Source organism: Arvicola amphibius, chromosome 2 (assembly GCF_903992535.2).
Source record: "Arvicola amphibius chromosome 2, mArvAmp1.2, whole genome shotgun sequence".
Taxonomy (NCBI): domain Eukaryota; kingdom Metazoa; phylum Chordata; class Mammalia; order Rodentia; family Cricetidae; genus Arvicola; species Arvicola amphibius.
This window is the reverse complement of record NC_052048.2, coordinates 58,895,800-58,918,621: the sequence shown is the minus strand read 5'-3', so window position 1 is coordinate 58,918,621 and position 22,822 is coordinate 58,895,800. Positions and strand designations below refer to the sequence as shown.

At 49.4% G+C, this 22,822-nt stretch overlaps 1 protein-coding gene across 3 annotated transcripts in view; it reads left to right on the top strand.

The window, feature by feature from the left end:
• The window catches only part of Mgll (monoglyceride lipase), a 101,900-nt gene that overhangs the window by 66,317 nt on the left and 12,761 nt on the right, over nt 1-22,822 (top strand). For 2 of the 3 annotated variants that reach the window (XM_038320536.1, XM_038320535.1), the window contains exons 4-6: nt 14,363-14,499; nt 15,700-15,810; nt 20,656-20,739. In XM_038320536.1, coding sequence (XP_038176464.1) covers nt 14,363-14,499; nt 15,700-15,810; nt 20,656-20,739 — 332 coding nt within the window. The remainder of the gene's footprint in view (nt 1-14,362; nt 14,500-15,699; nt 15,811-20,655; nt 20,740-22,822) is intronic. The other variant, XM_038320537.1, reaches the window with a different exon arrangement.

The window sequence follows — 22,822 nt, the reverse complement described above, 5'->3', positions numbered from 1 at the left end:
GATGGTTTGCCTGGGTGGCTGAGATCACAAACGGTATTTCGTGAAACTCTTTGTGGTAATTGCCTTTTCTGTCCCAGGCATGCCTCTGTAGCAGTTAGGGAATTGTCTTGATGGCTTCAATCCAGGCCAGCAGAGCATCTTGCCTCTATTAAGGGGCTCTTGACACTGATTGCCATTCCCCTGCTCCCCCGCCCCTCACATCCACTTAGCCGGCTCATTTTCATATGCTCAACACCTCACCACAGCCCGCACCTCAGTGCAGCACACAAACGATCAGACGCCAATGACAGCCACCCAGCAGCTCTGATTGCAGGCTGACGGCCCCTCAGGTTCATGCCCTGTTCAGGCTGCGCACGTCTCCCTTTAACAGAAAACTACCATTAAAGCCACAGAAATTTTAGAAAAATATGGGGGGAAATGAACAAAACATCAAGTAGTTTTAATTGTCCAGTTGGCCATGGTGTGTGTGTGTGTGTGTGTGTGTGTGTGTGTGTGTGTGTGAAAGAGAGAGAGAGAGAGAGAGAGAGAGAGAGAGAGAGAGAGAGAGAGAGAGAGAGAGAGAGAGTTGGGGGGGAGCCAGTGATCTTCTCCACACAGTGTGGACAGATGGCCCCTTACGAGGCCCTGGGGTCTAGCCTCCGCGTGCTGTTTGGGGCATTCCCCTCCGTGTTAGCATTGCCGCTAGATGTTTTTTTTCCTTCAATGTTTGAAATTGGAGAACGGGTGTGCAGCTTGATGGTATGGAGTGGTATGGAGACTTTCTGCTTACAGAGAAAACGGAAGCAGGGACCCTGCTGCCCTGAGGACCCCCACCCGGTGTGAATTTGTCTCAGATTACTCCTGACACTTGTCGGGGCAGCAGCGGCTTCTATATGAGTCCAGGCGTTTGATCTCCAGCACTGAGGGAAAACAAAAGCCAAAGCACTGAGGACACCCTGCCTGTTCTTGCCAGTTACTTTTAACTCTACTCCAAGTGGATGACCCAGGGCCCCTCCCCTGTGGAGTTCCCGTCTCTACAAGATAAGAACTCCAGCTGGTCTTCAGGATCAGTCCCCAGGCTCCAGGGTTGTGATCAAACCCTTGTTTGGATTCAGTTGGCTCAGCTGCCCAGGGACCATAGAGGGGGCAGAGGCTACAGCCTGAAGCCCGTCTCTGGAGTCTCCATTGGGACATGATGGAGCTGAGATGGGTGTGCTTGGGAGAGAGCCTGGACATCCTTTCTCCAGTCTCTGGACAGTCCTGGTAGAACACTCTGTGCCTGTCCCCTCTGGGGGACTGGGCTGGACCCGAGAGCCTTCACTCCTGGAGTGAACCTCTTGTCTAGTGACCACTCGTTTTCTCTGACTTAATTCTCGAAAATCCACCACAGCCGGATACTTTCCACACACTGGGACTAGTCAAGTGGGATGTGGTGTCATGGAACCGGAGGCAGCATCGTGCTAGGTAGGATGGCACCAGATTTGTGTATTCTAGGTGCCCCGAGAACAGTGGAGAGAGGGAGGACAGGGTGAGCGTGTGGTGGGATACAAGTGAGAAGTGGTCCAGACAGTAGGATGCCTGAAGGGCCGTGCGTCATGCCTAGTAGGGTGGGCAGTGCCTGGTGCCTGGGGTGCTCAGAGCAGTGTCATAATGAATGGGTAGAGTAACTTCCAGAGAAATAGGAAAGACCTACATGTGGTGTCCACGTTAGAAACAGTGCTTACGGCTACAACTGTGGTTTGTGTTTTACACTGAAGGACGGTCGAGGGGATTCTGCCACCCGTCTGGACCCAGATTCACTGTCATCCAGAGTTCTCCACTCATCTGGTTCCATCAGCCCTTGTGGGCTGCTGGCTCCTGTCTTCTTACTTTTCTTGTTCCAGACTTGGGCCGCCTCTTCTCACAGCTCCTGGCTCCTGAGTCTCTATCCCTCAACAACCTATTCTTTCTCTTTACTCTAGAAAAGTCAAAATGATTTCACTAACATGATATGCAAAAGTTTAAATTTCTCATCCAGTCTTGTAAGGGGTTAGAGCACACACACCCCACCCTGCCTTCTTCCCTCCTCCCCTGCTCTGCCTGTCTGTGCCTGCACACAGGGTGGGTTGCCATAGAAACGGTGCCCCGAGGCTGGGCTTTGCTCTAAGTCCAGACCTCCTTGAAAGCCTGGTTTGGCCCAAGCAGTAAGATTGCATTTTGGATTATGTATGTCCACCATACCCGGAACTCAGAAGTGCCTAGCCAGGCTTCCTTAGTCCTGCCTTTAAGAAATAAATACTGAGATAGGCTTGCAGGGTGCTTTGCGGAGGATTTTTTCCCACTTAACCCTTTGAACAATCTGTCAAACAAATAGAGTCACCCTGATGTCAGCTGTCACTGGTGGAAAGAAATATCAAGGGTCTTAGTGGCAAAGAAATGTGTCAGGTAACACAGCTAAAAAGTCGCTCTGCCAGTGGAGCCTGCATCTCATACCAAACCCTGTATTCTTTCTGCTGCCTTCCAGAAACTGCCTGTGGCTTTATGACATAGGGGCAAATATCTAAAACATAGTCTCTACCTGATCCGACACAAATAATGGTTATCGGGAAGCCACCTTGCAAACGTGGTTGCTTCAGGAGCCTGCTAAGTTGCCTGTCCCATTCGGTCCTGTCTGTGAGATATATATATTATATAATATATATTATTTGGTTATATATTATATATTTGGTTATATATTATATATTCCTGAATTTTTAAAGGCCATTGGGATTGCTTACAGTAAACGCTGAGTTGGCCTCCAGCCCTCGTGGGATTTTTCAAGCATCCTGTTATTCTGTTGCAGGCTTCATTCCTTGGTGTGTCGCATCCTGGAAGTTTCTGGTGGTACACGCCTCTCCACCTCCCAGCTGCTGCTGGCTCAGAAGCCAGAGCCACTCCCATCGGGAGATGTGAGCCAAAGGGATAGCTTTCTGGGGTGATTCTGGCCAGCCCACACAGTTTCCCAGAGCCTCGCCACTTCATGAAAGAGAAGCCTAACAGGAGAGAGGCCTGAACGTGTACAGAACACGGGGATCTGACTGCCCATCCCACAGATCCTGCCTCCCTTGTTCTCCACACTGTCATCCTATAGCACGACACAAAAGGAAGCTGGTCCTGCTAGACACACCAAGCATGGCAGTTATGACGCTTTTTGTCATGTTGTTTCCTCTTATTTATACAGTGGAGTGTAGGATGTTTTCAAATAAATCCTCTAAATAAGAAATTCTGAGAATGCACGACTCCGAAAATGCGCACCGATAACAGCCTTTTAGTTGGTTACATTATAAAGCATGTTGTAACAGCTTTAAAAAAAAAGAACTCTGAGTCGAGATGTGTTTCCATAGCCCATATGCTGAATTCTGGCATCTTTATACCTTTCCCAAGCTGTTGTCAATTAGTAAAGAAATTAATTTCTGCCTTGATCTCTGTTGTAACTCAGAGCTTGTGTTAGATGCTGCAGGGAGCTGCCGAAGGCTATCGCTTTCTTCCAGCAAAGGTACCTCAGTTCCATGTTAGCTGAAGAGACCAAAGCCGGTTGTGCTGAGTGCCCTGGGACAGAAACTTGGATCCTCAGCAGATAGAGAAGAGGAAATGGCTTTTGTTGAGGGAAACAAACCGTTCTCCAGGCCGACAAGCTGTGGCCTTGGTCTTTCTGCCATCTGCGTGTTTGTCAGCGAGAGAGAGAGAGAGAGAGAGAGAGAAGCAGCCTGCCTGCTTGTGTGACATCCCTTGCCCTGGCAAGAAGGATGGCCACACACGGGCACGGAGTTCTTGCCTTACATATACCAACGCCCTTCTCCTCTCCCATTGACCTGTGATCTTTCAGTCACTCCCTGCTCTTGGAATCTAAGAGGATTGTTGGTTGTGGTACTGTTTGAATGTGTCCTCTGATGGCTGGCAATTTTTTGTTTTTGGCTCCCTTGCATTTTAATTTGTTACTGGTTTTAGTGGCTCTTATATTGGTGTATAACCCCGTGTGCTCCTGGAACCTCTGCTTTTGAATGTTACAGAAGGGCAGACGACACCAAATAAAAAACTTAGTGGGAAACTGTGACGTCTGATATTTTGAAAGCTTAGTACTAAGTCACCACAGAAACAAGAAAGGACACACAGGATGTGTCCTTGTTCCTATAAAGCACTGAGATTAAAGGCTGGAGTCAGAAATCAAGACAGTCTCAGGGCCGTGGCTGGAGCTGGAAGGCTCTTCCTGGCACATAGGCAGGATTTTATGTCAAAAGTTCTTGGAGGCTGGGCAGTGGTGGCTCATGCCTTTAATCCCAGCACTTGGCAAGCAGAGGCAGGCAGATCTCTGAGTTTGAGGCCAGCCTGATCTACAAGAACTAGTTCCAGGACAGGCTCCAAAGCTATAAAAAAAAAAAAAAAAAAAAAAAAAAAAAAAAAAAAAAAAAAAAAAAAAAAAAAAAAAAAAAAAAAAAAAAAAAAAAACAACCCTGTCTTGAAAAAATAAAATAAATAAAAATATAAAAATAAATAAAATAAATAAAAAAGTTCCTGGGGCGTTTGATGTGGCCCAGGCAATCTTATGGATCTGTCTGTGTCAGGACTTCAGATGGCCCAAAGCTGGCGGTAGTCTGTGGCCCATTCTTTGGGTCATATTTATTTACTCTATGGCTCTCTTGTCACACCAATGGCAAAGAAATTGGTTGCCTTAAAAAAGAGAGGTGGGGCTTGGGCTGTGACTCAGGGTTGGAGCACTGGCTTAGCATGTACAAGGCACCACAGAGAAGAGAGGGAAGGAGGGAAGGAGAGAGGAAGAGGGACAGGAGGAGGCACTGAGCACCAGACTCGGTAGTGTACAGCCCTAATCCCAGCACTCAAGAGGCTGAAACAGGAGAATCGAACTTCCAGGCCTGCCGGGCCTGCCCAGACTGCCGAGACTGCCGAGTGACTTCAAGGCCAGGCTAGGCAATTAATTGAGACTCTGTCTCAAAATGAACAGTTGGTTTGTGTTGTTTGTTTTCTATCTGGGAAATAACCCAGTGGTAGAGCCCTTGCCTGGAGTATTCAAGGTCCTCAGCTTAATCTCCAGTACCAGAGTGAGGGTGGAGCTCACCTCTATGACCGTTGAGAATGAACGTCTCGAGCCTTCTGTGTTTCGATATACAATATATATGAGCCCACTAAAAACAGATTTTTTTTTTTTCCTGCGGTTCTTAAAAGCATAAGTAGTCAGATGTCAGACAGCTCGCGCTCCTTCCTCTCACAGTGAAGCTGTGCCAGGCCATGGATGTGATGTCCCCTAGCCTTGTGGAGGACAGGAGTCATTTAGTTTTAGTTTTGTGTGTAACATGCAGGGCTTGTCTGAGCCCCAGGTCTTCACGGGGAGCCTTCAGGAGGATGGTGACTGACTGTTTCTACACCATAATGACCACCTCACATTCACTTGCCTGTTAATCTCACAGTCTCCATGACATAGGCTTAGTGAGTCACCTGACCAAGGCCACATAGACACCTCTGCCCTTAACCCCAATCCCCTAGTCCCTGCTTTTCATGTGAAAGTCCTTTGGCTTCACAGGCTTTAGCTGCCAGCATCTCCTAGGCCTTCTGAAAGTTCCACTGAACCATTAAAACCATGATGCCTCCCATCCTGGACTGCCAGATCAAATCTGCATATCTTTCTAAAGCAGCTTGCTCTGCTGGGTGAAATCCCCCTTGCCCCACCCCGCCCCTTTTTAAGTAATTATTTTACAGAAGCCGAAAGTCATGTGTCCTTTTGGGAAGTGACCTTGGTTAATAGTTATCAGTAGAAGTAGTGTTTGTGCAGCTGGGGATGAAACCCAGGGCCTCACACCTGCAAGGCAAGTGCTGTACCATGAAATACAAGCCCTTTGTTAATATATGTTTAAATATTTGTTCTATGTTTAATTGTGCGCATGTGTATGTATGTGCGTCACCATGTGGATATGCCCATGTGTGAGTGCAGGTGAGCTCAGAGGCCAGAAGAGACCATCAGATCTCTAGAAGCTGGAGTTACAGGCATTTGTGCATGCTGCAAACCAAACTCGTGTCTTCTTTAAGGGCAGTACTCACCTGTGACTGCTGAGCCATCTCTCCAGCCCCATCTTTTATGAGTTCTCTTCACTAGCATGTAGCAGTTGTCATAGTGGCACGGATTATGGATACAGTGCACAGTAACTGGAGCAGAGACACTAGTGTTGGGAACATTCAAGCTTGCCTTATTTTTTTCAAATGCCACACTTAATACAGTTTCAACAGGGGTTAAACTTGGGTTTCTGTACTTTTATTTACTTGGTTGTTTGAGACAGTGTCTCACATTATAGCTCAAGCTGACTTGAACTCACAGTAATCCTCCTGTCTCTACCTCCCAAGTACTTTGATTACAGGTGTTCAACACTATATACACAGTCCCAGTTGCTGTATTCTTTCCTTCCTTCCTCCCTTCCTTCCTTCCTTCCTTCCTCCCTCCCTTCCTTTCTTTCTTTTTTTTGACGACAGGATTTCACTGTGTAGCCCTGGCTAGCCTTGACTCATGGAGATCTGCCCTCCTCTGCCTCCCCAGTGCTGGGAATAAAGGCATGTGCCACTATGCCCTGCTCCGGCTTTTGTTTTCTTATCTTCTCATTTGTGTATTCATGTTTTACCAATCCCAAGCTTGACCCACGTTAGTTGGCAATTTCTGCAGTCTTATGGACAATACAACTCATCTAGTAATATTTATGAAGGAAAAAACCCACAGAGATCTGTTCCGCGATCAATGAAGACACTTTTGAGGGAACTGGGCTGAAAGGTGGACCCGAGAAAGCTGCTGGGGTGACTGAGGACACAGACGGTGCCTTCTCTCGCTTCTGTTTGGAGAGCTGAACAAGTGGAAAATCCTTCGTATGTCTGAAACACAAGCCAGAGGAAGGAGACTGTTGACAAGGGAGAAAGTCCACTAACATGACACGTGAATGGAAGCAGTGGGAAGGGGCCAAAAGCTGTCACTGCGAGAGTCCTGCTCCATGCCAGCCAGGCTGGTCACCTTCACTGACGGCTTCACAGGCCGTATTTGTTCATATGTATGTAGCCCAGGCTAGCCTCAGACCCACACCATGGCCTGCTCCTCAGTGACTCTCTGACATATGTAGACCTCTCCCCATTTAACAGACAGGGAAGTTACTGGATAGTTTTGTTTTGTTTGTTTGTTTTTGTTTTTGTCAACTTGACACAACTCTGGTCGCCTGGGAAGTGAGAACCTCGTGAAGTCTTGCCTCCGTTAGATTGAACCATCAGGCAAGTCTGTGGGGCATTTCCTTGTGGTGATTTGGAAGGCCCAGCCTGTTGTGGGTGGTAACGCCCCTGGGCAGGTGGTCCAGGCTGTATAAGAAAGCAGGCTGCTGAGCAAGCTAATAAGTAGTGCTTCTCATGGCCTCTGCTTCAGTTCCTGCCTTGAGTTCCCTTCTAACTCCGTGACTACCCCTCCTAGTGGACTATACGCTATGAGGTGATATAAGTCTCTAAGTTCCTGTGGATCATGGTTTCCATAACAATCATAGCAAACAGACAAATACAGGAAGTGACCAGGAGCTCACGGTTGGCTCCTTTGCTCCGTGCTTATTCTGAGGTGTGGGTCTGAGCTACAAGCTCTTCACTTTAGCTTCTCAACATGGCGAACCACATGTGTGGTTTCTGTGCTGGCCTTTTACCCGCCTGTGCTTGGTTTCTGAGATTTTCCCTAATCGTCTTTCCTTTATCTTTCCTGGCTGTTGTCTAGTAATCGTTTTGCTGTGATGTCTAAATGCCCCAGTGGCAGCTGCAGCCCACGAGTTAGTCTGTATCCCAGGAAGTTCCCTTGGATGACTATCTCAGGGTGGGGTGAATTGCCAGGCTGGACATCAAGCTTGTGAGACAGCATGCATTGGTGAAGTTGGTGCATCCCTGGGACACTTGTGAGTCTGTGGCAACCCCTAGATTTAGAAGTAGGGACACACTAAAGTCTCCCCCTATGCTCCTCAGTCACTGTGGTATTCATGGACAAAGGACTTCACTGTCCTCTGAAGGACAAGGCTCCCACACCCATCTCTTCCTGGTCCACCTCCAGTTCTCAGGACCAGCTCTCTGGCCTGATCTTAGGTCCTGCAGGATCCCATCCTCTGGTGCCTGCTATTCTTGTGGGATGTCTGGGAACACAGACTGTAGGGGCAGGAAATAAATACCTGTCATCTTGACAGCCAGATGGTCTCTGGAAGCCAAGACCAGTTAGCTAGAGTATAGTATTGCCCTAGCCCTGTGGACTTCATCAAAATAAACCCAGACAGGAGGCCTGGGTGAAGTGCACAGACATGACAGCCTGGTAAGGGAGCCCGTGGCACATGGCTCTTTCCATCCTGAGTTGTCCAGTTGGGACAAGGCCAGGCCCAGAGCCTGTTCCACCATCAGCCCTTCCATCTGTCAGTGGCACTGGCTTTGGTGGCAGATGGAGACAGGCCACTTTGCAGAGTCCAGTGGGACCTGAAGAGGAACAGGGGTGAGAGATGAACAGATACTGGTGTGTGCAGAGACCTGGTGAGAGATGAACAGACAGTGGTGTGTGCAGATAGTGGGCAGAGGACCTGTAGGTTTGGCATGGGGAAAGGGATGGGGGTCCACTGCAGAGTCCTAGAGACAGTGGATGAGGCCTTCACTGTGAAGATGGAGTTTAAGTAAGGAATTTTGACACCCAAACCCTCTCCTTGTTCCAGACTTGCTCTTTGGGCATCTGGAGGTGGGGGCACCCACTAGAATGCCTACGTTTTCCATCTCACACACACACACACACACACACACACACACACACACACACCATCTTTGTTCTGACGTGTATAAGTAAGTCAAGGTCAAGGTTAGTTTTGGGGAAACAGCAGCAAAGCCTCAGAACGACCGCCAGGTCCACAGTCGAGCATCCAACTCCAGAGTAAGATCTCGGATAGAGTCTGATAAACACAGGGAGGCCTCACACAGCTATCTCAGTTATGTCTGGACTCTGTCTCCCTTCTCCCCATCTTTCCTGCTGTCATCTCTTCCCTGTCATGGTAGAGGTCAGTGACCTTACCACAGTGGGTCTGCAGTGGGTCTACAGTAGGTCTGCAGTGGGTCTACAGTGGGTCTGCAGTGGGTCTGCAGTGAGTCTACAGTGAGTCTGCAGTGGGTCTACAGTGAGTCTGCAGTGGGTCTGCAGTGGGTCTACAGTGGGTCTGCAGTGGGTCTACAGTGAGTCTGCAGTGGTCTACAGTGGTTCTGCAGTGGGTCTATGTTGTCATTTGCTGTAGTCCATTCCAGTAGCCATCTCTGCTCATCCCTCTGCCCTCGTGGGGACCCAGCAGCCTCCCTGTTTGCACATCAGCTGGCTCTGGAGAACCAGACCACGTGGTAGCGGGCTGTCCCTGCACAAGGTGACTGCACAGCTCTCTTGTGTCACGTAGCCTCTGGCCTGCACAGTCCCGGTACTGCCCTGTGACTGGTGACTGGGCCATCAGTATGCTTCCACAGCAGATTTTCACTGTTAAGAAAGACTTTGTTATTGATGAGGGAGAGGAGGAAGAGGAGGACAAGGGGGAGGAGGAAGAAGAGAAGGAGCCTGGCTAGTGGTGCAGGCTGGCCGCCCCAGCTCCTCAGGAGCTACCTGGGCAATGGAGTAAATCTTCATTTTGAGGATGAAAATGAGAGAAGCAGAAGGCAGTGGTCTGGTCCATGCTTGCGTCTGCTAGGTCCAGGGTTCCCTCCCCAGTGCTGTCAGGCTCCCAGTGTCCTGCTTCCTGCCTGGTTTGGCCCTGAACTGTGACAGTAGGGACACTGGCTTGGGAGACCAAGGCCTGCTCATAGGTTGCTGCCAGACAACAGCTCAAGCTCCATACTGAGTCTTCCAGGGTCAGTTTTCTCAGTTGCCAAATGCAAGGGTCCCTGAGGTACAAACACACAAGGATTGAGTAACATGAACTCTGAGAAAATTGAATCCTTTAAAAGGTGATCAAGTTAAGATGATGTGACCTGGTGTGACCGATGTCCTCATAAGAGGAGGAAATACAGATGTCGGCACACAGAGGGACAACCATGACAGCAAGATGGTGCCCGCAAGCTGAGGAGGAAGGCCCCAGGAGAGCACACACCTTCACCATGAATTTCTGGAAAAAGGAGTGTTGGTTATTTTACAAAGATTTTATTTATTTTTATTATTTTTGATTGTGTGTGTGTGTGTGTGTGTGTGTGTGTAGGGAGTGAGCACTTACATGCACGTGCCTTTGGAGTTCAGAAGAGGACATCAAATTATCCTGGGTAGGGGAAGGTGGGATGCATGGAAGCGCAAAGCTAAAGCCAGCCTTGTTTGGAGAACGGATGACCTAGAGGGACTGTGGGATGTGAGCTCTGCTGGATAAGGGCAGAGATAACACTCAGTGAACTCATCAGGGGAACTGAGTTGAAATCCAGAAGCAGTGTACATACTGAGTGTGGTGGTGCAGGCTTGCAGTCTCAACCGCTGGGGTGAATAAGGCAGGAGGACGGAGTTCAAGTCCGGCCTGGGCATCTTAGTGAAGAGTGTCTTAAGTGGTGGAAGAAGTGTGGGGAGATGGCTCAGCAGTTAGGAGCACTGGCTCCTCTTGCTGAGGACCTTGATTCTGTTCCCAGAACCCACTTGGTGGCTCACAAGCATCTATAGCCATAGTCCCAGGTATCTGGTGTCCTCTTCTGTCCTCCACTGGCACCAGACACTTACTTGGTGCACAGACATACATGCAGGCAAATATTCATGTGTACAAAATAAAAAATAATAATAAAGTGTTTGAAAACATTTTAAATGGGTGGGGTGCTGGAGAGCTGGAAAGGCGACTTCTTGCAGAAGACCTGGGTTCATTCCTGTTGGGGAGACCGCTTTTTGGTTCCCCCGGCTGCCAGACCCAAAATAAACACACAGAAACTATATTATTCGCAATACTGTTTGGTCAATAGCTTAAGTGTATTTGTGACTAACTCTTATATTTTAAATCAACCCATTTCTATTAATCTGTGTATTGCCATTTGGCTGTGGCTTACCTGCTAAAATTCCCTCAGTGTCTGTCTACATGGCTTCTCACTGACTGCCTTCTTTCTCCCAGCATTCAGTTTAGTTTTCCCACCTAGCTCTATTCTGCTAAGCCACTGGCCAAAACAGATTTATTCACTAACAAATAAAAGCAACACATAGACAGAAGGACTTCCCACACAAGATTCCCAGCACCCAGCTCACAACTGCCTGTGACACCAGGGTATCGGATGCCTCTAACCTCTTCAGGTACCTGCATTCATATGTGCATATCCATCAGTCATTAAATAAGTGGGACATTGAGGTGTGGGCTTGTAGGAGAACATTTGCCCAGTATGACCAATGTCCTCCTAGGTTCATCACTCAACACTGAAAACAAATAAATAAAATCTAGAAATAGGCTGGATTCAATTGAAACAGGAACTGTAACATCAGGGCAACATCACAATTTAGGAAGTGAGAGAAGTCTCTCTCCTACCTTCTGCTAGGATGAATGAGAACTGTGTGTTGGGACTAAGAGTTGTTGATTGTCCCGTATACAGTAATGCATTATTTGAAAAGCTTCTGAGCTGCTGGGCTTCACGTGGGTGACTTCATGTGAATACTAGGAATACCAACCCAAACAGGAAAGATGAAAAACCTCAAGGCTCAAGGCCGTGTCTAGAAGTCAAGGGTGTGGATGTCAAGACCTAGACTTCCCAGCTGTTAAATCTGTAACTTACTTTTGAGTGACTCAACCATCTTTTATTTACAAGTTTTTTTTTTGAGACAGGGTTTCTCTGCAGCTTTTTTAGAGCCTGTCCTGGACCTAGCTCTTGTAGACCAGGCTGGCCTCGAACTCACAGAGATCCGCCTGCCTCTGCCTCCCGAGTGCTGGGATTAAAGGCGTGCGCCACCACCGCCCGGCTTATTTACAAGTTTTTGCCTTGGCTTCTTTTCCTGTTGCAGTGATAAAACACCCCAAAAACAAGACGAAACAAAATCAGCTTAAGGACGAAGGGCTTTCTTTGAGCTCGCAGTTCCCGGTGACAGTTCCTTCTGGTGGGGAAAGTGGGAAGCTGAAGCAGCTGGCCACACCACATCTGCAGCCAGAAGCTGAGAGCAGCGGACATAGTCATCTACTGCTCAGCTTGCTTTCTCCACTTTATGCAGTCCAGGATCCCATGCTAGGGACCGTCTCACCCACAGTTAAGATGGGTCTTCTCACCTCGATGAATTTGTGTTTATTGACAACCAAGACAACCCCCAACAGCCACATCGGAGGCCCATCTGCAAAGTGATTCTACATTCAGCCAAATTGACATCAGTGTTAATCACCACATGTGTACAGACAGAAAGTAAAATGGCAACAAGTTTGGGGTAAAGATTATAAAAATTCAGATATATATATATATATATATATATATATATATATATATATATATATATGGAAACATGCTTCCAAAATTTTAATGTATTTGAAGTTTTTCTGACAGAAAAGTTGAGGGAAAAGTTGGGTAGGGACTTGATTGCAAGGCTACTTCATGGAGCTTCAGGTGGGTTCCTTGTGCTCTTCCTGGGTAGTATGAGGCTTTAGACCAGGCTCACATCTTCAGAGGGTTGCAAAGAGGCAGAAATGCTAAATTTAGGGGAAGATGGAGGGACTGGGAGGAGCCCGCCCTGTGTTCTTTATGTGGCTTCGATTTGTGAATCACGAGACTGATCTTTTGACAGGCGACTCTGCCTTAAGAATGAATGTGTGAATGAATGAAGTGTGCTACCTAAGGAATGGACATAGAAAACACAGCAAAGACTGGATTTGGAGGTTCATGCCTCTATTTCCACATGCTCGGGAGGTCAACAGAGGAAAATCACACATTTAAGAACTGCTTAGTCTACAGAGTAGGTGAGAGGGCAGAGAGGTGGCTCAGTGATTAAGAGCACTTGCTGCTCTTGCAGAGGACCTGGGGTTCAGTTCCCAGCACCCATGTTGGACAGCTCACAGCTGCCTGTAACTCCAACTCCAGGATAATTTGGTGTCCTCTTCTGAACTCCAATCACACACTCCCTACACACATACAATCAAAAATAATAAAAATAAATAAAATCTTTGTAAAATAACCAACACTCCTTTTTCCAGAAATTCAGGGTGAAGGTGTGCGCTCTCCTGGGGCCTTCCTCCTCAGCTTGCGGGCACCATCTTGCTGTCATGGTTGTCCCTCTGTGTGCCGACATCTGTATTTCCTCCTCTTATGAGGACATCGGTCACACCAGGTCACATCATCTTAACTTGATCACCTTTTAAAGTCCTCACCTGCAAACATAGGACTTCAGCAAAGGGAGAAAGGAATGATGATGGCTATACAAAGGCTATTGGGAAGATGGCAATGCCCTGATGGTAAATAGTAGACTCTAAATGCTGTGAACACCCCTCGGTGCCACTGAGCTGGTTAGAAATGGTTGGTGTGGTACAATTTTTGTGACACACATTTACCCCAAATGTAATAAATTTTAAAGAAGGGACACCCTAGACAGGCATGAGACTTGGAAGCGTTCCTCTGGAGGTGGTAAGACATTGAAAGCGGCTGGGAGTGTAGGGGGACATCAGTGTCGAATAGGTGTCTGACCACAGCAGAGTCTCTGAGTTGGTTCTAGGCTTGGTAGCCTCTCCCCACTCGAAAGAGTGATTTGCCCCATAGCTGCAAAGTCCCTTTGAAGAGGTGACCCGGGCTCTGTGAGCAACACTGCCAGCTCCTGGCATCCTGGTACAGCCACAGCCTCCTGCGCTGGCACCTTATCTGGAAGCTGGTCCACCTTACAGTTTCCAAACTTTCCCACAGCTGCCAGCCGCCATTTTATAGCAACTGATGCCCTTCGCAACCAGGGAGGGAAAGTGCAGAGACCCTAAGCAGAGGAGAAAGGGGAGATGAGCTGCACAGACAGGTGATAGAGTGACAAACCCCAGCGGGAGAAGTTGGGGCCAACCTTTATTGCTGCTTTGTTGAGAGCCTTGGCAAGCACCTTGACCATCCTGTTTGATTTGCTATGTGATCTCCTGATGAAAGGAGAGGAGACAGAACACACTTGGTCAGAGGCCACCAGTGAGGCACAACTCTAAGGGCCAAGGAGCTGGGGATGCAGGAATAGCCAAGCCGCATTAAGGCTTACTCTGTGTGCCTCCTGCCCCATCCTTCTTCCTTGGAAAACGCCTCCAAGGAAGGGTGTTGGCTGGTGTTTCCAGCAGTACTCTAGGAGGCAAGTTCCTTAAGCGCTCTGCACTTACGGGAGAGAAGTGGTTGGACCTGGTTCATGTGATGCGCCTGCGGCATTTGAGGACTGGACTAAAACTCTCTTCCCGTTTCTTTACAGTTGGCCACGGGCAGAGTGAAGGAGAGAGGATGGTGGTGTCGGACTTCCAGGTTTTTGTCAGAGATGTGCTGCAGCACGTAGACACCGTTCAGAAGGACCACCCTGGCGTCCCTGTCTTCCTCCTCGGCCATTCTATGGTAAGCAGGTCACCGAGAGAAGTTCAAAGCAAACCTGGTCCCTTCCTGCCCCTCTAGCCTCTGCCCCGGTGGAGTGTCCTTTTCACAGATCCTATCTGCGGAGTCCCCTGCACCCCCAGCACTCAGAAGCAAAACTAGCTCCTGGAGGTCCTTCCTCATGCTCAGGGCTGGATGGATGACAGTGAGCGGGAACAGCCCATGAAGCAGTCCTGAAAGCAGTTTGAATCCCTTTCCCTTTGCGATCTCTGAGCTCCAAGAACCAAGTTTAAACTCAGACAGCAGCCCCAGCCTCCAGGCCATTCCTTCAAGCAGGAAAGCTAGCAGCAGGGGGCTGAGAACTGCTGAGACCCAGAGGACTGCTCTGCAGGGCACCTCCTCACTGCCAGGCTCCTGTAAATGTTGGAGATTACAAGTCTTGCTGTCAGTTTCCTCTGGGCTTCAGACAAACAAAACTGCCTCTGCTGCTTCCTCCTCCTGCTGCTCCATCCACATCCACTCAGGACTGGATATTCTTCCTGGAACTTGAATTTTGGAATCATTACTGAACACATGCGCGCGCGCGCACACACACACACACACACACACACACACACACACACACACACACACTGGACTCCCCCTAAAGAAAGGAAACAACACATTTGAAGCTTGTCAGAAGAGATGAATTGTGGGTCTGCTAGCTTTGGGCTTGAGACTAGAAAGCAATGCATTGTACACTTGTGACCCACAAGCAGGGAACCTTCTTTGCATCTGTCTGAAATGTTTGGCTTTGGAAAACCCAGAGAAGAGAAATGTGCAATCAAACCCTACAGAGTCAGGCATGGTGGTTCACTCCCATAATCTCAGCACTCTGGATACTGAGACAGGAAAATGGTCATGAGTCTCTGGCTGTCCTGGGCTATAGAGTAAGACTCTGTCTCAAAAAAAAATAAAATAAAATAGGGAAGGGGAAAGGGCAAGAAGAGAGAAGGAAGGAGAGAGGGAGGGAGGGAGGGAGTGAGGGAGGGAGGGAGGGAGGGAGGGAGGGAGGGAGGGAGGGAGGGAGGAAGAGGAGGAAAGAAGGAAGCAGTGATCTGCCTGCCAGTGGATGGAGTTTGCTCCAGGTCCACACACATGCTCTTGGCCAGCATGGAAGCAGGTGAGGGGGTCAGGGTCATGCTGGTTAGAAGCTGGTGCCACTCTGTCCTTTTTGCCTTGCAGGGCGGTGCCATCTCCATCCTCGCGGCTGCAGAGAGACCAGCCCACTTCTCTGGCATGGTCCTGATCTCCCCTCTGGTTCTTGCCAGTCCAGAATCTGCATCAACTTTCAAGGTAAGAGGACACTGCAGTCTGTAGGGACCCAGAAGCTTCTTGAGCGTGATGCAGCCCCTTATAGCTGGAGTCTGTGTCAAAGGGCCCACTGTTGTTCCTCAACTTCAGACACTATTGTGTGACAGATTGACGTCAGACAGTCACCAGGGCTTAAGTTGAAGTCAGGTATGTCTTTCCCCTCAACACAAAAGAAAAGGCTTCCTGTTTGTGCGTGTTGTGCTGGCCAAAGTTAAGAGAAGGAAAGGTTACAGTTGTTCTTGAGCTGGGGGAGTCACGTTTGCTGACAAGTCCCACGCAAGTGTGAGCTTCTGTACCCGAACATTTGCCAACCTCAGCAGAAAGCAAACTCAGAGTGGAGCCGCAGCTGCAGATGCTGTTCCTGGCTGCTCCGTTCCATCTCTGAGCTCTTCCACCCTGATGAACAGATGCATCGTTTCAGATTGTGGGTATAACGTGCTGTATGATCAGTGTTTGCTGCTGTTGCTAGAGCTTTGACCCCTTTAGACAAGGTTAACGAGGCAAGGCAAGGAGACACCTAGAACTGAATCTACCCCCACTCCAAGAAAGGAGCCAAAGCTGGTCGCTCTGAGGGACTGCGCATGTGGCCTCAGTGCAGAGCGGTCCTTAGGAGACGCACCCAAGGAGTACCCCAGCCCTGGCAGAGGCTGCTGTGGCCTGGGCCAGCTCTCAGGATGCTTGGAGGGGAATGAAGGTGAAGTGATGTGTCCTGGGTCCAGGTGCCCTGGAAGCCTATATTCTCACCACCAAATGATGACAGGAGGCTATTTCAATACCAGTGTGGCCTCTTGTTCCCCTGTCTTTTGGGACTCACTCAGTGGAAGCTGGTACTTGTCTGTGTTCCCAGGCAGCACAGTGGCATCATGGAAAGGTACAGAGGCTGTGGCCTTCTTCACATCTGCCCTGGTGGCTGTGGTTTTATGGGGCAAGGCCAAGTTAGTCTGAGGCACTGTTCCAACTCGAGTAAGACAGAGGTGAGAGGGGAAGGCTCTACCGTGTTCTGATGCCTTCATTCTGGAGGCCTGTGCACCAAGGAGTCTCCAACTGTGTCAGGAGTTGCCAAGTGGAGCTGCTTGTTCACCCACACAGTCCCAGAGTAGGGAAGAGGCAAGACTGTGTGCTAGGGGTGGGGACACTGAGGCTTGGGAAGGGGTTAGCGAGTGGTAGATGTGAGCCCCGGTGGGGCTGCCCCCACAGAGAAGAAAATGGATGTTTCCCCTTAGAGACAGTCCACAGAGCCTTTTAGATAAAGTGCACTATAGCAGCTGTGCCCAGAGGACGGCCGCCAAGGTTTCCTCCCAGGGTCCCCTAGGGCTCCGTCTAGGACCAGCAGTGGCCACACTTCTGAGCTGGTGACCTTTCAGGCTTGGTACTAATAGATCACCTTGTCAAATCAGGAGCCGGGGTCTCTAGGGGGACACAGGTCTCCTCTGATTTACCAAGACAAATTAGATTTCCCCTGGCCTGCCAAGGGCCAACCCCACCCATGTCTCTTGCTGCCTCCAGGCTTCAGCCGGTATTGTCTTGGATTGGCACAAAGTGTGATTCCTGGTTCACCTGCTCGGGTCATTCAGCTGCTCTCCACACACGGCCTTCTCCTCAGACAGGCTCCCTGAGAGGGGGGTCACGACATCTTTTTTTTTCTCAGTGTAATTTTAAATATTGAAGAATAATTCAGAGTTCAAATACTAAAAGATGGGGAAAGGTATGGAGAAAAAGCCTGCCTCCGAGAGCGAGCAGCAGTCATGCTGACAGAGCTCACTTAGGAGATACAGTTGGTGTGCACGTGTGTCGTTTGTTCTGGCTGCAGATGGGGGCTTGTTCCACATATCTTGGGGAATATTATTACGTGTTCCTTTGGTTGGTCTGCTTGTTCTGTGAGGGGTTTGGTCTGGTTGTGTCATTTTCATTATATGTCTTGGTGGTCTTTCTTCATCAAAATCTGAACGGGATCTACCACAGGTTCAGATCCTGGCTTAGAGCTCCCCAAAAAGCAAACATCAGCCCCCCACCCCCATTTCTAGTCACTTCCTCCCGTGAGCCTCACAGATGGGCTGTGCTCTGGGAAATGAAATGGAGTTGGGGTTCACAGGAAGGGGATTCTGAGGGGTGGAGGAGGTAAGGACTCAGAGTTGAAGGGTAGGGGTGGAGGGGGAGCTTCCCCACTTGTCCTGTGAATAGTCCCAGAGCCAAATGGATCCTGAGCTCACTTAATGGCTCAGCTTGGTGGTGGGCACTGGCCTCTGGTGAGTGAATGTGGGACCTGCACGGCAGAACCCAACACAGGAAGAGAAATCCCGGGTCCTCAGACTGCATCGCCCAGCCAGTACTAGCCTAACCTCAGCTGGTCCCAGATAACACATCCGTCTTCCGTCTTCGTATGCATGTGGGTGTGCGAAGGTGACCAGCTTCACCCCTAGGATGGGAGGGTGCCCAGTCACCACCATCTGCTTTTTCCACCGAGGCTCTGTTGGGACAAGCTGGGATATATTTAGCCTGAGGAAGAGACTGGGGACAAAGACAGCAGCGCCCAGCACTCTCTGCTGAGGAAGTGGTTTCACAGGGAAAACGGCAGCAGCAGAAATTTAGAGACCAAAATTGCAGAGAACAAGTTTGAGCCGCTGCCCTGGCTGTGGCCTCAGTCTCGCGTGTCTTCTAGGATCTTTGCTTTTTCTAGGAGCCTCAAGGAAAACAAAACTCCTAGGCAGGACTGGGCTGGGGCTGCCAGGACTGTCATCAGTGGGAACCATGTCCCTGCCTGAGGTCCCTGGAGTCTAGAGAAGGGCTCTGTGGGGTCCCTAGCCAAAGTATGGAGAGGGGCTATCTCCAGGAGCCCCTGTCTCTCCCAGAGAACACCAGCTGCAGGGACAGGAAGTGACTCCTAATTCACAGGAGAGGAAGTGAGGCCATTGTCTTCCTCAAGGTCAGCTTGATTGCTACTGAGCCAGGGATCCAGCCCCCTTCCACCCTAAACCGTGACCTCGGTCATCTTCCTGCGACTGGATCCTACTCCCCATCTGAACACGCCGAGCCTGTTTTTGGCAGTGGACTCCATCCAGTGAGCTGGAGGGAGCATGGAGTGGAGAGGGATGGGATGGAGCTGCAGGTGAGTGGCCTGGCGGGGGCCAGTGGGGCAGCTACCATAAGCTCTCAGTGTGACTGCCCCTCATGGGCACCTGCTCTCTGAGAGCTGGGGCTTAGATCTTCAGACCTGTGTCTTGAAAGCAAGCGCTCCACCCTGGAGTCATCAGAGCGTGCTCTGAGTCCCTGGAAAAGCATGGGACGGTTACATTTCTATTGCACGATTGCCTGGAGAGCTGCATTTCTGCCCAGAACGACCTGAAGCGACCCTAGAAAGCCTTGCCAGATCACAGATGTGCCATCCCGTGGCCTCCTGAATGCAGCACAGCTTGCGGGAACCACGTCAGAACGAAGGGGCCGTAATTACTCCTCACAGCAAGTTCTTCACAGGCAGAAGCTTAAAAATGATCGCAGGAGCTGTTAAGGCCTTTTGGATCAATAAAGGCATTTATGCATGTCTCTGCTGTTTACAGTGATGGGCACTGCAGTTGATTCAGAGCTGTCCCCAGGGTGTGACAGGACTCAGGACACCCCCTCCTCCAGGCCTTGCTCATCAGGAGAGCAGCCTGTCGTGGGAGCGGAGTTTCTGTTTATAGGGGCTGCATCATGACCGGCAGCTCAGCCACAGAGCTAGTCGTGGGAGCACACACCTGCCATCCCAATTCTCTGAAAGTAGAGACAAAGAGTGGTGAGTTCCAGGCTAGCCTGAGCCACCCTGTGAGCTCACATCTCAAAAAAGAGCACAAAAGTTGCTGGTCGTACACGTCTCCAGAGTCTCCACTAGGGGTGCTGTTTGCTTCTCTTTCAATTGAGTAGCAAAGACCAAGGGCCAAACTCTGCAGGGATCAGTCTTCAGAAACACCCCAGGAATCCTTAAGGTGGCCTTTACTTGACCCCATTTGACAAATGAAGAAACTATGTGATCCCGAGATCACCCCTCCTGGAGCTTACCCAAAGGAATCCAAGTTGGCTTATCACAGAGACATCTGCACACTCAGGTTTGCCACTGCAGTAGTTGTGGCCAAGATATGGAACCAGCCTAGATGCCCATCACCAGATGACTAGGTAAAGGAAATGTGGTCTGTTCACACAACGGCATTTTACTCGGTCCCAAAGAACAAAATTATGTCACTCACAGGAGAGTGTTTGGGCCTGGAAATCATTATGTAAAATGAACTAAACCAGACCCAGAAAGACAAATGTCACATTTCCTCTCATATACGAGACCTGCATCATACACACACAACCACACATACTCACATATATGCATACTCACATATACGCATCTACTTGTACATAGCACATGCATTCACATGTAACACATGCACATACGTGTATGCACATATGCATATACACATATACGCAGGGATGCATGTACCACACATACGCATATATATGCAGACACACATAATGTGAAAAGGGGTACTATTGAGGAAAAGAAATGAGTTCAGTAATAATACATAAATGAGGGAATATGGGAGCAGAAGAGAAAATGACGTAAATAAGGGCAAAATACATGGTCTACCTGAATGAAATGTCTACAAAACCCAGCAGGTTTTATAATGACTATATGCTAACATATGCTAATAAAAGCTGCTAAAGAGAGTTTCTCAAGGATTCAGCCCCAGAGTTTACACCCAAATTGACTAACTTGGGTCCAGCTTGCCTGTTGGGATTGTGGGGAAGGCAGGCAGCTCACAGTCTCCTCTTCCTGAGCTGGGCCCACGGCTGTCTCCATGCCTGCAGGACAACTTGAAGTACGTGAAGAGCCCTATTGAAAAGGCAGCTGAAGTGACGACTGCGTGGGTACCGTATGCATTCCACCTGTGGGTGAGCACAACCCCACCCTCCGCCTTCGGGGGAAATCAGGAGCATGGCTCACTCGGTAGCCAAGGATGTGATCACAGCTGCTTTCCAGGAGCCATCTAGCAACCTTGATTCCTCGCTCCCCAGGTTTTGGGATCTACTGTGGTGCCGCCTTTCTCTCTGCCTCCTCGGCATCGGGCCCCTGTCTGCCGCTCATCCCTCTTGTCCTTCATCCCGACAGCCCCCTTCCACTGCAGAGGCCTTCCTCTTCCCAGCCTCCTTCCTTGCCGTGCAGCCTTACTAACAGTGGGGAAGGGCCTCGGGCAGATGCTTGGTGCCCTGTGTCTCAGGAACAGCCCTTTGCCTGCCTTGATTTCTTGGTGGAAGCAGCTGCTAACATACCTAATCTCTTTATGCCCCGTGGTGGTTGTTGTCCAAAGGCATTCTCTCCTCTGAACCAGCACTGGGCAAGCATCAGCCTGCCCAGAAGAAGGGGCTGGAATATGCCTCCTACGCTGCCTGTGCACTGGGGTCAGTGAGGTTTCAAGAGATTCAGGTGGGATTTGCTGGGCCATACCTGGGACCGGAGGTCAGAGATCTTGGGGTGGCCTGGGTATGTGTGAACTCTGGTCATCACTGTCTTCTGTTTCTTTTCCTGCTGCTGTGATAAAAAAAAAAAAAAAAAAAAAAAAAAAAAAAAAAAAAAAAAAAAAAAAAAAAAAAAAAAAAACCCTATCCTGACTAAGCAACTTAGGGGAGAAGGGGTTTATTTAGCACTCAGCTCCAGGTTACAGTCCATTATGGTGGCGAAGACCCAGCAGCAGAGGTGGAGGGAGCTGGTTACACTGTGTCTGTAGTCAAGAAGCAGAGAGCATCAAGGGAAGCTTGCTTGCTAGTGCTCCCTAGTGCTCAACTCCCTTCTCCATTTTAAGCAGATCCTAGAAAAGTCCCGCCCACAGTAGGCAGGTCTTTCATCTTAATTATAACAACCAAGACAGTCCCTATCAGACACCCCCAGGGGCTATAACGATGAAGATAATTCCTATCAGACACCCCCAGGGGCTATAATGATGAGGACAGTCCCTATCAGACACCCCCAGGGGTTATAGCAATGAAGACAATTCCTATCAGACACCCCCAGGGGCTATAACGACAAAGACAGTCCCTATCAGACACCCCCAGAGGCTATAACAATGAAGACAATTCCTATCAGACACCCCCAGGGGCTATAACGATGAAGACAATTCCTATCAGACACCCCCAGGGGCTATAGCAATGAAGACAATTCCTATCATACACCCCCAGGGGCTATAATGATGAAGACAGTCCCTATCAGACACCCCCAGGGGCTCTAACAATGAAGACAATTCCTATCAGACACCCCCAGGGGCTATAACGATGAAGACAGTCCCTATCAGACACCCTCAGGGACTATAGCAATGAAGACAGTCCCTATCAGACACACCCAGGGGCTGTCTCACAGGTAATTCTAGATGCTATCAAGTTGACAACTAATAAATACTGTCACCACGCATGCAAACCCCTCTTTCATAGTTTTCCCTTCCATCCTTGTCCAGGAATGGGGCATTTGCCCGGGGGCATTGCCATTCTCTCTCCAGAGCTGGCTCCTACTCAGATCTCCCACAGCCACCAATATACTAAGACACTTCTGTTCTCTGGGTGGCATCCCGTGGGGCAGACCCTGACAAAAGGCTGCATCCCTGCAGGCTATGGCCCTCATCCATGTCTGTGAGTGGGCAGCCAGTCCTGTTGCTAGGACACCAGCATCTTCATCTATACAGCCAGCACTGGACATTCATTGTTAGGAGTTGGTGCTTAGGCAGTGTACTGCCCCATCCTGAGGGCTAGCACAGTAACTCCAGGGGGCAGGAGCGACTGTGTTTGAGTGGCCACTATGGCATCACCTCCCCCATACAGGCTGAGGCCAGGCTGGGTATGTTCCCACCACATCTCCCCACTGGGCTTTAGGCTGCTGGGAAAAAGAAAATTACTGTCAGGACACAGCCTCTATATTGAGAAGGGAGGTGAGGCCACAGTCCAGTGTTCATCTCTGTGGGGGGACAGCCTATTTTAAAGCAACACATCT